This window comes from Anoplophora glabripennis, unplaced genomic scaffold (assembly GCF_000390285.2).
Source record: "Anoplophora glabripennis isolate ALB-LARVAE unplaced genomic scaffold, Agla_2.0 scaffold1753, whole genome shotgun sequence".
In the NCBI taxonomy this organism is placed as follows: domain Eukaryota; kingdom Metazoa; phylum Arthropoda; class Insecta; order Coleoptera; family Cerambycidae; genus Anoplophora; species Anoplophora glabripennis.
The window spans coordinates 1-14,965 of NW_019418444.1; the positions used below are offsets into that span (position 1 = coordinate 1).

The following is a 14,965-nucleotide window of genomic DNA, read 5'->3' on the forward strand; positions in this document are numbered from 1 at the left end:
GGGTGGGTGGGTGTGTAAGTGTTAGTCGTGTGGGGTCACGCGGCAAAAAGCCACTTAAAGTCATTACAGGCTGTGGAAAACATAGCCCTCCGCACGGCCACCGACGCGCCCTGGTACGTAAGAAACACTGACATATTACGAGATTTACAATACACAAACGCTACACAGACAATAAGACAAAACGCGGAGAAACGATTTCACGTAGCCGCTAGACATGACAATCCCCTCCTCAGGCAAGCCGTTGACTACGTACCCGACGTGACCGACAAACACAAAAGACCTAGACACCAACTTTTTGACCCTGGGTGACCACCCCAATGACCCCCCCCCTGCCCGCTAACCTTTTCTGTTTCAGAGACAGCCAGGATCAAGAAACGAAGACAACGACACACACACACACATACACACCCCCCATACCCTCCCTAACCCTCCCCTCCCGCGCTAGCCTAAGGGCCACCTTAGCAAAGCGCATCCCAGGCTGCATAGCCGCACTACCCTACCCAACCATACCACACATAAACATGACACTACCCCCGGGGTTTACACAGACGAGCCGGCAAAGCAAGAAGAGCGCCAGAAAAAAGGGCCCTAGCCGGCGGGGCCCAGCCAGGACAAAAGGAGGTCCCACAAAGCGCCTACACCGGCCGCATTTGCGGTCGGGGTAGACGACGGATGGGGCCCACCTACGAAGGCTGTCCAGGCCTACACGAGATGAGGCAGGATAAAGAGAGATAATCCCCCTCAATCCCAAATCATTGAGGCCAATTTCTAGCCATAGAATAATGGCGCGGTTATAGCTAACCGTAAAAAATATTACATGTTATGTTTTATTATCTTTTTTACTATATTTTCTATATCTTATTGCCTTTTACGCAGACACGCCAATGGATTTTCGTTCCCGGCACGCTTCATCCCCCTTACTAGTCCAAAAACTCCAAAAGCTAGCGATGAGTCACTCTCATAATTTCGACCGCGGAGTTATACAGGGTCGGAAAGTCCCCATGGTTCATCGGCTGTTACGTGAGCGCGATAAAGAAAGTCATAGAAATCCGTGCGATAGAGAAAGATGGCTATAATGAAGGCGTCTAATAGTCACCGCCCATTTCGCCCTTCCACAAATAAGATCCACTTCTTATTTCTGGAAGGGCGAAATGGGCGGTGACTATTAAATGCCTTCGTTATAGCCATCTTTCTCTATCGCACGGATTTCTATGACTTTCTCTATCGCTCTCACGTAACGGCCGATGAACCATGGGGACTTTCCGACCCTGTATGTACATATATGCAATCTTACTACTCAGGGTATAAAATAAAACACTTTGTTACTAGTCCAACTATTTATTTCCTTGTCAGACAAATTATTAAAAATATTACTAAGCTTACAATTCCAAAAATGTTTGTTTTCTAGTTCACAATTTGAAATAATATTCCTTACTATTAGAATAAAGGTAATATCACGTAAATGTATTAATACTATATGTTTCAGGATGACACAAAAATTAAGTTTCCATTTAACCTGTTACAGAACAGATACAATTTTATTAGTCTCTCAAAATATTGCTTATTATCTACATAAAAGAAGACAATGCTTAACATGAATTTTATAAAATATTTTTTGTACCTTACATTAAAAATTTATAATTAAATAATTATAATGCGAACTTTTATCATATATAAGAAATATTATTAGGGCATTTTTATGTGAAAATTTAAAAATATTGTCCGCTTTGATATAATATGATCTTATAGCAAAAATATAAATACAAATATCAAATATATATACTCCCCATGACACCAATTTTGCAATTTTAGCAGTAGGTATATAAATACAGTCATGGAAATTTTAACTAATTCAATAAGGGTAGAGTTCAATATCTATGTTTTCTAAGTGTGATGATAGACCTAAATTCAGAAATAAATTAATTAAAGCAAATATCTTCAAATTTATTACATCAATAAAAAGGAATCAATAATAATCATTTCTCAAAAATAAGAAAGAACTTGCTAACGCTATTGAATAAACTGTTTATATTTATTAAGTCCAGTACCTTATAAACATATAACATATTTCTGAGGCAAATTTAAATAGACAATTATATCTCTGACAATCGATAACATAAGTAGAAGAACATCGTTCAGAACAGTTGGAAATGGAACTAAATTTAGCCCAAATTGAAATTTCCATAAATGTATAACAGCAAATTATACAGGCTGTAATAATTAATAGTGCTATTCTGTAATTCTCAATACAGTGATCTCTAGTAAAAAACACATTGAAGTTTAATAATATAACGTCATTGTTTACAGATGTATGTATACAGTGGAATCTCTCACAGTGGAATTAGATAAACTCCTTCCCGCCATGGAAGTGAAATTGATAAAAAAAATTAATCAAAATTTTGCTCTTTAGCACCATTTTCAAAAAAGTCAAACAAATATTACACACCAAATAAAAACATAAATGAATAAACTAAAAAAAATAGGAAATCAAAAGCGGGATTTCTTAGTAGCTGATCTTGCACCTTAATCACCAAAATATGCAATTCTATTATTGATGGGGAATGAAGATTCACAGTAAAGAGTTGGCGACTGTTTTAACGATATTTATTTTTCCTCATTTTTGGGTTTGTTTAGAAAAAATATCGTCATTAAAATATTAAAAAATTAGCGTCTACATTCATCTAAAAAAAGGGTACGAGTGTTATTCTTATGAAAAGCTGCAGGAACCAGGCAAAATTGTCTTTTTGTAGGAGATATCTGTAAGGGAGATTTCACCGTTTTTCCTTTATTGAAATAGATCTGAGGAATATTATTCGTTACGTCGACTATAGAAGCATCTAAAATTGAGGGTCACATTTTTATAATGCTCACTGTCATTACAGAATAGTACCATAAAATATATGCTAACATCTATATATGTATATATTTACAATATAACTTAAAAGATGTATCTATAAATTGAATTAAAAAAGTACACTTAATGTTTAGTCTGCATTGACAGAATTCTGCTAGAGAATATAATATAATGTACAAAAATAAATAATATCTCTTTAAAACCATAAAAATAAACCTTATATGCACTTAAAGCTAACGTTTTATCAATAATAACAACCAATATTACACAACAATTTTCATAAGCCCAGCTTGGCTATTAGTCCCTAAACTAGAATCATCTAGAGAGTCCAAATCTAGAGCACTTTCTATCATAGTTGTGTCTTGTAAAAGACGAAGTCTACTCGCACTTAATAAACTATTTTCCTTCTCTTGTAAAGTTAAATCATTATCTAGTTTCAAGTCGGGAAATTTTGTATTTTCACTTATGTTGGACAAAATATGGCTTTCCCTTAGCACTATGGGGTCTAAATGGAGGTCTTCTATATTTACAGTTGTTTCTTTGAGTTCAACTTGCTTATCCACCGTCGTGTTTAAGTTATCTGCGTAACTATGTGATTTGCCTAAGGGTACTTGATTTGTATGCCTTACAATGTTATTATAAACGGGAGAATGGTTCAAACTAGGTTGTGATTTATATTGCTGCGAGTCTTCTAAAGTTCTCGATAATTGCACAGCAGGAGCGATAGCTAATGGCTGTTCACTTGTGACTAAATGGGTTATACTTCCTGCATTACTCTCTGAAATGAAAACAAATAATTTATTCACAGATCCTACATAATGAATTAATATTTAAAATCTGCTATGTAGGATTAATCACAATTATGACATGTGTGCTGTTAACAGAAAATTGTCTAATTGCTCATGGTTAAAGTGAATTAATATTTATGTTAAATGGATTTAATTGAAACTATTGAGGAAATTATAATTTTGGTTATGTTAAGGCCAGGTACTTTGAGTCTCAGTTATGCTTTGATTAACTAATCAGGCGATTAGACTACATATATATTTTATAAAGTATATAATCACAATCTAATTGCCTGATTAGTTAATCCAGCCTTAACCGAAACTCAAAGTACAGGGTTTAAATGAAATAGTTTTTTTTTAATAATAAAATTACTACTATACTGATTAATCTCTTGTCATTATCAAATACATCTTTTTGCTATACAAATAAATCTGTCAATACGTTAACCTACTTAGCAAATGTCGTAAGTCCACTTTTTATTCAGACAGAGATTTTGGTGGACTTACGACTATTTCTGCCCTTGGACCGACTGCGGTGGACATTCGACATATGCTTTCTGATGTTTTCGCGCGCTGTTTACTACTAAAGTAAAATCTGACTTCTCAGCATGACAGGTTCATGCACTGCCAGCTAGATGCCACCAAAATCTCTATATGGATAAAAAGTGGACTTGCGACATTTGCTAAGTAGGTTAACGAATATATATATTCCCATTTTTTTATTTATCTGATAATTAAATTTACTGGTACTTTTAAAGGTCTATCTAAATATTTATGGGCAGTTTATAATATTAGCGGTTGGCCCATTGCTGATATTTAATGTACCATGTTTGCCACCAGTTACAGGCTTACATTGCACTTTCTTAGCCTTAGCTAGGAATTTTTGGCGTGCTCTTGTTGTCCTCGGACTGGGCTCTGTGGGGGTGAACTTACTTTCAGAACTCCCCTAGCGCGCCTTGAAGTTAATATCAATTCTTGTTGCAGGTTCTAGGCTGCTCCTCAAACAATGGTGGTCCTCTGAGATGATCCATAGTGGCCTATGTATCTGATCACATCCAAGATATGAACATTTTGCGATCCTTCACTATCGGCATCTTCAGTGACCACTCTGTAAAAGCTGTGGAAGGTCTCGCTTGCATTGCCGATGTCTATTATGTGTGTTGCTAGTCCGTGAGAGTGTGATAGAGGGCTTGGGCTCGAGTACATTCCCAGTACCACTGCATGCACCTCTACGCTATCTCATCAATAACAAGAACTGGTATCAGAGCGGGCCTACACGTTCTGATCACCTTCATAGAGCCTAGCCCGAAAACAACAAGAGTAGCGAATATTCCTATCTAAGGCTAAGGAAGTGCAACGTAAGTCTGTGACTAGTGGAGACCAGGTACATAGGCCACTTTATTATTTATATTTTTAACAGATACAAGGTTAACAAAAATTCACCAACTTCGAGGACTTACAATATTCACAAAAATAATGCAGGTAAACAAAACATAAAGACTACTTCACAGGAAATGTCCAAATGAGATTTTTTTGTATGAAAGAACTATCTTATTTTTCCACCTCCATGAATTTTTTACAACTTATTTATTTACACCCTGCATTATTTTTATGAGGTATGTATGAGTGCTCTTGAAATTTATTGGTTTATTTTTGATACGCCCTAACAATTACAACTAAATAAAATACTGCAAAATTGCTATGACACTTACAAAATTAAAATTAAAATCAACTCGTTTAAAATACAATAAACTCCTAAAGATTTACAACATATTTAATGACGGTCTCTGTTTTAAAATGCAAAGTAAAATTTTAAATCCTTTATTTTTTTAACTGCATTTTTCTTTTCTGCTTGTGACAATTTAAAATTTTTGCAATTATTTTATTCTTGCTCTTACATTTCTGACTTTTTACATTATTTAATTATTACACATTTAAAAAATTTTTCTAAACCTTCAAATGAAGTTAAAAACACTCTTCGATACCAAATATCTACGTATTTTCAAGAAACAATGAGACAACAGACAAGCTAGTAAAATTATCTAAAAATGAAAAATAAAAATACTATATCCAAATTACTGGTTCAAATTATTAGTAAACATTACTAATATAAAAAAATAAAGCAATGATTGGTAATATTGGATCTTTATAACTTCAGATGCAAATTGGCTACAATAAGCAGGTAAAACTAGTTTAAGTGGAAATATAATAAAATCTTTTCCATTGTATTTATTTTGTGATGGAATCTACGTTTTAATTTACTGTAAATGGATGCTCATAAAAATATTAAATATTATAATGTTGCATAATCGTACAATTTGAGGGATAGAGGTTTCTATTTTGTGGGTTCCTGATCGAATTCCATAAACAATGTGTCTGCAACTATATGAGTTATATGACTAATATTTACTGCCATATTAATTCATAAAGTCGTAACTGACAAAGTAGATATTCATTATTTGTACTATAATTTGTTTTTCATTCATTAAAAAAATTAATCAAAATTAGTACTATTATTTGCATTAATATTTGGGTTTTTAAATCAATTTATGTTCATCCAGTAATACTTAAACAGACAATATTTACTTTGCCATTTGGAATTAACAGGACAGTATACTTTTCTATGCATGAAAGAGGTGCACTTGCTTTGAACATGCACAAATATACAGGGTATAGCAAAAATACCGGAACGGCAGAATAACTTGGCGGGAGAGCATTTCAGAGAAAAATGTTAAATACAAAAGTTTCAGGATTTCTCCGTGGCTATCCGATGGTGACCTTGACATTGACCTTGATCTTTAAGATCATTTCAAAATCAACATTTTTCTCTAAAATGCTCTCCGCCGAGTTATTCTGCCCTTCCTGTACTTTTGTTAGTTTGACCTTGTGGATGCCCCAAGGTCAAAAGGGAGGGATCACTCAAGGTCATATATGAACGTAAAATTTTCCAGTCTTTTCATTTCTGGGGTCAAAAGTATAGGGTCCCATTTGAAAAATCACATTTAACCTTGAAATGATCTTCAAGGTCAAAGTCACCATCGGATAGCCAGGGAGAAATCCTGAAACTTTAGTATTTAACATTTTTCTCTAAAATGCTCTCCCACTGAGTTATTCTGCCGTTCCGGTACTTTTGCTATACCATGTATATATAAAATGACATAAGTGAAATTTTCTAGATGGCATTCCACAATATATTAGTGTTAAATATACATATGTAAAAGCATATAAAGTGAGTCTTTTCAAATACAGAGTTACCACATACATCAATGCAATAATTATTAAACAGTTATAAAACACATTCATGAAAGACAAAGCAGAATTCAGCAAAAAAAATACATTTTTAAAGAAAGCTAAAAATGTACATAAAAGTCATGCAAAAACTAAAACTTACCATATACAACCATAGAATACCTCCACCAATGTAAACACAATGAATGCAAGAACAATTAAATAATGATATTGCACACTTTAATATCACTTATGAACTAAGTACAAAAAAATTAGTCTTATATTAAGCTTAATTAATTTCACACAAACAATATCATAAATACTTAATAAAATATAGTAAATGAATACTTTTCAAACACAATATATATTTATACTCATTCCTTTATGGTAACAAGCCAATATCTTTTTTACTGAAAATAAGTGTTTTAAATTTCGATAAAATTGTATGTAGATGCAAGACAAATTATTTACTATGCATTTGTAAGGCAATTGTAGTTAGAAAATATTAGAGAAAAGATTTTTATAAAGCAGTGTGCAATAAAATGCATGCATATTTATATTCAATTTTATGAAGATTTTGAAAGCGGAAAAGAAGCTAAAAGCAGAAAAACCACCATTTAAATGTAAAAGATGTTCATTAAAAAAGTACTTTCTTATTTTTATGTTGTTTTAAAATTTTATTTTCTCTGCATTCCCATAAAATAATTCATCCACTCTGATTATTTCTTGATAGCAATAACCGTAGGAACAAGCGTAATGTTTTAGTAGTATGTAGAAAATGTTATGTTTGTGTGTATAATGAAATAGATTCCATTTGTGAAAAAAAAAAATTAGATTGCAGAATAGTATAAAAGTAGTAATAGTATATACAGGGTGTTTATTAAGTTTATTTAAATAACCATAACTTTTTTGTGTCTCACTAGTGATGGGAATAATCGAATGAATTAAATAATCGATATAATCGAATGATCATTCGAATGAATAATCGAAAGTTCACTTTGAAAATTTCCGGTCTATCCCAAATCATATGCGAAACATGTTGACGTTAGGTAAATGAATGACTGTCGCGGATTGGGGCATTTCTTCCATATTTCTTCGTTGCCAGTTGAGTGATTCAGCAGCATGTGTTTAAAATGAGTAGTCGCCGCCTAAAGAGATCCATTGTTTGGGATTTTTTTGAAAAAAAAATTATATAGAAAACATAATTTGGTATTATTTTCATTCATATGAATTTTTATCCCCGCTAAATAAAGCTCACATCTAACCCCCCGCGATGCCGCTCATAAAATTCCTGCATACCTTTTTTCTTGTATGTCGGTGCAGTGATATTCGATTGTCTCATCTATCCTCTCGGCCGTCTTATCTCGAGATGTTGTAGCTCGTTAGAGCGTTGGAACAATCGAAACATCTGCGCACTCGCTCAAGTAGTGCAGGTATTAGTAACGCTGTGGCCACTGTCATTCGTATCCGAATAATCGAATGATTCTATATGACCACTCGAGATAACTCGAGAGATTTTCATAATCGATATAATCGATAATTTTCATTCGAGTAGTCCCATCACTACGTCTCACTGAATATCAATTTTGACTAAACATCCCTATTCTCTATTCAATTTTACTTACAAAAAGGTACTCTTAGTATTTGTCGTTGAAAGCAGCCGTTTTGTAAAGAAACGGGTTTAAAGTTAAACCTGCGTTGGAATTTTGCAAGTTAAATTATTAAGTTTTTGGAAAACAAGTGAAAATGAGCCATGTGCTATGTTACGCTATCACTTTATATATTACTATTCAAAATGAACAAGATCTAAGAAACAGGATATTTGAATTGTGTGCCATTATTAATCAGTCAATGTTAAAGCGAATTGATGCATGCTTTGCAGTAAGCGGCGGTCATTTTCTGCAATTATTGTAAATGATATTAACTTATTTGTAGAAGTGGTTTAGTCTTAGTCTTGTAAATGATCTAAGTTTGGCACGTCGCAATAAAAGACAAATTTTTTTACTTGTTTTACCTTCTGAAATTCTAAAACTTTTTTTTACGATGTTACAGAATAACTAGTCACATCACATATAGGTATTTTAATTAATCAATTGCTAAAAATTCAGATATAATTTTTTTTCAAAGTATTTAGTTCTCTCATATGTTGCAGATATTCTGATATTTTGTTACCAGTTTTATTCAAGTAGAAACAATCAGAAAATTATTTATGGAAATATAAAAACAGAATACATACATAATACAATTAGTTGAATAAAAATCATCCTAGTTTATACTTTTTTCATTTTTCAAGTAATTTAATTATTAAATATTTAAGAAATAGAACTTTAAAAATATTAACCAATCACATATGTTATTTATTTCACAAACATTTTTCCTCTTTTTCTGCCAACTCTCAAAAAACATTCAAAACATAAACACAATTATTATTATGATCTTTTTCATTTTATTTCCAAACTTCCAAAAATCTATATGATATATTCAATCAGTTCTTTTTTTAATTTTTTCATTAAAGAACTACACTACACAGCAACACTGCTGCAAATGCAGTTAAAATTTTACAATATTAAAAATTGTGAAATTTAATTTAATTAAGTAAAAAAAAAAACAATGTTTTATAAAACCTTACAAAAAATATATGACTTTGTAATCAATTTTATTAATGTAGTTATATCTGGTTACTGATTTAAAAATAACATTATAAGTATGTAGAAATTATTTTAAAAAGATGAAAATTTTATACTGCTCAGAGAAAGTCGCAACAGCAAAGGTAAATATTAAAATTATTTAATTTTGGAAATTTAAAACACTTATGTATTCTTACTATTAGATGTATTGTCTGTAAACTATTATTACATGTTAACTAGAGTAAAATTTATGTTTTAAAAAATAAAGAATGTTAAAATTTAGTACTTTTTTATTATCTTTGGAAAGACACTTTCATGATTACCTTTTGGATATTCTGAACTAGTTTTAATCACTGTTGTATGAAATTTGAATGACTCGACTGTTCAACTTGTGATACCAGTTTCAATAAATTTTTATATATTTTTTTCTGGGATATTAAGGGTGTTTCATTTTAAATGGAACATCCTGTGTACAAGCAAAACCAATGCCTATAAAAATCGCAAATAATCTACTGACATTTCTGTAGAAAAGACACATGATATAAAAGGCACACAAATATTAACAATATTATTCTTACAGCAAATATTTAACTTATAAACTTTTAAATATGAATTTCCATTATGAATAAATGACAAAATAACTTTTGATTAAATTGTTCTATCTAGATACCAACTGACATTCAGGTATTATAACTGTTACACAGAAAGTCATGAATTTGATTGTAATTTGATTTTTTCATCATTGTTATCACAACTAATACATAATAAACATATACATATTTCTTGGAAGACTTAACTGTTATCATTGTCTCAACATATGATTTAATCAAAACTGTTCTGAATATACATCTGACTAAAATCGGGCATAGGGAAGTTGCTGACCCTAACATTAGGAGTGTAATTTAAACCTTTATCGATTTTCTCATTACTAATTACACAATAGATATCACGTGCATGAACATTTTCATACACACAACTGCTTCGAGGTCTGGGTTTACGTGGTTTATACTCATTTGGTTGACCGAAGTTTGAATTGTACCTCTTTTCAGGAGGTGTGTAAGGCCTCGTGTGTGTGTCAATTGGAGGGAGTGGAACTTCCCGTCTGTGATAAGGGATTTGATGTCCCCTCTCTAATTCTTGTGGAGATTCATATAGATGATAAAAATTATCATATTCTAAAGGATCGGGTGATTGTACAAAATTCTTTAATTGAGGTAAGGAATGGCTATTTTTAAAGACCTCTAAGGGGGGATTTTTTGTGAATTTCTTATGATAATCATAAGGAGGAAGTAGAGGGGCCTGAGAGGGTATTACTTTTTGAGTGGCACAATTTTTGGACGGTATTATTTGTTGTGCACGATAAAGGTGTTTCTTTAAAGGACTGTACATACCCGCAGTCTCTGTGGTTTGTCTATAGATTCCAGGCATCTCCGACGAATTATTAGTAACTTGCTGAGGACCATTCTGAAATACAGAAAATTGTTTAAAAACGAATTTGTTGCAGATACAATTTACATCTACCTGCACATGGATTCCATAATTCTTTAACTGCAGTGTCGGTTCATTAGAAGAACTCCTATTAATTTCAGAACGATAACTGTCAGTAACTAATCCTCTCCTAAAAATATTATGGATACATAATCCATAAGGATATACATGGGTGGTCTGAAAAGTTTCCGACCTCAACATAAAGATGGCAGCACTCGTCAACAAAAGCTAGGAATGCGTATCTTTTGAAAGGTACTTACCAAAACTTCAGCCATTTCGTAAGCGCAGTTATTATTTGACAATAATTTTAATGAGTGTGTTTTTGTGAAAATGGAAAAAATCGAATATCAAGCTGTCATTAAATATTTGCTTTTGAAAGGAAATATGCCTTCGTAAATCAGGACGAGTTGGACGCTGTGTATAGGGAGTCTGCACCAACATTTACCACCTTGAAATTTTGGGCAGCTGAATTTAAACGTGGCCGTACCTGCTTAGGAGACGATGAATGTTAGGGATGTCCAAAAACTACAACCAACACATGCTCAAGTTCACCAAATAATGCTAGACAACTATTGGATTAAAGTGAGAGAGATAGCAGAGGCTATGAATATGTCCAAAGAACGTGTTTGTCACATATTGAATCAAGATTTAAGCAGGAGAAAGATGTTGAGTGCCGCGTTTGCTCATGTTAGACCAGACCAAAAACGTGTTCGAATGAACATTTCCAACGCTCTGTTGGCACAGTTTAGGCACAATAAATCAGAGTTTTGATTCCGATTAATTACTGTAGATGAAACTTGGATACACTATTATACCCCAGAAACAAAAATACAGACAAAACAGTGAACTGCGAAAAGGGAAGCGGTTCCAAAAAAAGCAAAAACTGTTTTTTCGGCTGAGAAAGTGATGCTGACTGTTTTTTGAGATAGTCATGGAGTTATCTTAATCGATTATCTTCAAAAAGGAAAAGCCATTATGGGAACATACTGCGCATCATTACTTGACAAGCTGAAGGCAGAAATTTTAGAAAAACGGCCACATTTGCAAGGAAAAAAAATTTTGCTTCGCCAAGACAATGCGCCGTCTCACGCCTCTGTGGTTGCCTTGGCGAAAATCTATGAATTACGGTTGAAACTGCTTGACCACCCTCCTTACTCACCCTAAGTGACTTTTTTTCTTCCCTACCCGAAAAGTTGCGCTCGGAGGACAGAGATTTTCATCAACTAAGGAGGCCATCACCTTAGTAAACAATTATTTTGCAAAGAAAGCTGCCGAGTATTATTTGGACAGGTTAAAGAGATGAGAGCATCGCTGGGAGAAAAAAACTATGTAGAAAAATAAAAATTAATTTTAAGAAAAAATGTCTTGTATCTTTGTTAGGTTGAAGATTTTTCAGATCATCCACGTATAATTTAACATGTGTTGCCATCAGGCCATCAGGTACTAAATTTTAAAAACTGACCTACATTTGTAATTTTTAAAACTAACTACCTTATGTGCTGCATATACAGTGTGTTTTCCTATATTTTGCTCCCTACCTGCTCCTTCAATTTCTCAAAACAGATAAACAACAACAAATCGAACAGTACAAGTTTGGCTACTAACCCTTGGACATAGTGGACTTTTGATTTACTATTGCAGGCCTTTTCTGGTGGAGGAGAGGTTGCTCGATGGGTAGGTGCATCTTGACTCTGGACATGAACACTAACACTTTTACTTTAGGTGCAATGTACACATTCAAACGCTCGGAGGCAACTGAGTCTCCCTATCAATCCTATCCATAGAGACGTTTCACCCCTTCCCATTGGCAGGAAAAAATCAGTGCCGATACTTATTGAACAAACCCTAGTAAGTTTTTGACCAGACTAGAAGTCACTAGCTATGGCCTTACCTATTGACATTTGACATGAATTTTTTGAGATTAGGATTTTTACAGTTTTACAGTACTGTTGAAATTTCTGATAAAGCTGAAAATTAAATATCTTAAAAAGTGACGGTTAAAAAAATTTAATCAATTTTTCTTTTGAAGACCGATAATTTTCTAAGGAGCAAAATTATACAAAGGTAACTTGATCTAAATCAAGTTACTTCCACCCAAGAAAACTATCCTTGAGGTATATTTGTTTCCGGACACTAACAAATAAATATATCAATCAATTTATAATTAAATGGACACTATTCGAGATAATTACGAAATCTGCAGTAGTTAATTATGCACTTGACAGATACTTTTGAAAAATTTTAGCGCATTTTACCACATAGTTTCTGAGTTATGATTAACCAAAGTTGACTATGTTTAGCAAAGGCTAATGACCCTCCTTCGAAAAATGTTGTCGTTACGATTAATATCGTTACTGTAGCTAAATAACCCCATTCGAGAAATCGCTCAAATTTTAAGCAAAACTAATTTGTGTAGAAATACGTTATATGTAACAATCTGGAAAGGATTGACCACCTAGGATTAAAGATAATAATACTCAAATATTTTAATTTTTCGTATAATTATTCTCATAAATAAAACGCATCAACGTCACACATTGAAGTTCCATCAATCTCTCTCACACACAGCTGCGCTCTAGACAACTTTGCCAGTTGTTGAAACTACGTGACTAAAATATGAGACTTGCTGGAAAGTTGTCTACTTGAATTCCGTACTTGGGATACAACCTTAAGAATTTTCTGAAACATATTTGATGTTGTCAGACACAAACGAAATTTGTTTCTAAAATATAATTAACATTTACTGAAATCTGAAATACAAATAACTCCTGATTTCAACTTTAAAATTAATATGACTTTTTATTTTTTAAAACTACGCTCTAATACTTCTGGAATTTTGGAGCTACCTGTGCAGCAGGAGCTATTTACCCTGGAGAAGTTAGTTCTCTTCCGATTCCACAAATTTCTCCCACAGAAGAGAATGTTGAAACAATTAATATTTAACACTATTTTCTGTCTTCAAATGACTGTTGTAGGTAGAGCGCAAAATATAGGGAAATACACCAGGCTGTAATAATAAGCCAAGAAATATTTACATTTTGTAGCAATTTGATATGACAACTGAATGAACTATAATAAATGTTTCAGTTATGTTATATGATGTTTATTATTATTATTTGTTAAAAAATTGTAATATGATTCTTGAATAAAATTTATATAACGGATCTGTTACCTGTCAATAAGGGAAGGAGTTACGGGCCCACAAAGAATATGGAAGCAGTTTAAACACACATTTCCTTGTGAGTATGGATTAAAACTTTCTTGGCCTCTTTTACTTGTAAATGACCCTTTAATCTAAAGAAAAAAAGAGCAATGAGTGATTAAAAAATATCTCGATGAATCAAGGTGATTCACATAAAACTCTGGCCCCACAACTTGATAATAGAAAGAAACATTTTCATTTTGTAAAATTCAAACATATGACATCGATTAAGGGCATAGGTAGAGTTTTTCCAAAGCAGATTGTAGATGAAATTGGAGATTTTTCTTTAGGAACTTTACAAATTACATCCTATAATTAAAATTGAAAATTCCATAGTTTTTTCTCATATACCACACAATCACATTAAATATACTCAAAACACTCCAAATTTAATTAGATCAATGTTTCAAATAATAAAACTTAGCTGAAAACATTGTCTAAAGTTATTTATTTGTAACACAATATTTATTTTCCGTTTATTGGATATTTTGCCACATTTAAAAAAATAAATATAATCAAACACTTGCGCTGAAAATATTCTGATTTGAAGCATCCTATTTATTTTAGCATGGTTATTGTCACTTATGGCGGGTTGTTCCGGATTAATTAAAGCGGCCGTGGCACTTGCGGGTGGGTTAATTTTCATTTTTTTTTTAATTTAAAAAGGTGTGTTAGTGTCAAACTAAAATTTAAATTGATGACTGTGAAGAAATTTTAATTTCATGAGAAATAAAAAAATATCTGTACATCAGTTGAATACAAAAAAATATTGTTCATATAT

At 32.6% G+C, this 14,965-nt stretch overlaps 1 protein-coding gene across 3 annotated transcripts in view; it reads right to left on the reverse strand.

Moving 5' to 3' along the window:
- Positions 1–2,013: 2,013 nt before the first annotated feature.
- LOC108915717 (palmitoyltransferase app) overlaps positions 2,014–14,965 on the reverse strand; it is a 17,775-nt gene continuing 4,823 nt past the window's right edge. For 2 of the 3 annotated variants that reach the window (XM_018721834.1, XM_018721833.1), the window contains exons 7-10: positions 14,155–14,276; positions 11,016–11,112; positions 10,886–10,958; positions 2,014–3,632 (exon numbers count right to left, since the gene is read on the reverse strand). In XM_018721834.1, the coding sequence (XP_018577350.1) occupies positions 3,118–3,632; positions 10,886–10,958; positions 11,016–11,112; positions 14,155–14,276 (807 nt within the window). In that variant the 3' untranslated portion in view covers positions 2,014–3,117. The remainder of the gene's footprint in view (positions 3,633–10,885; positions 10,959–11,015; positions 11,113–14,154; positions 14,277–14,965) is intronic. The other variant, XM_018721835.1, reaches the window with a different exon arrangement.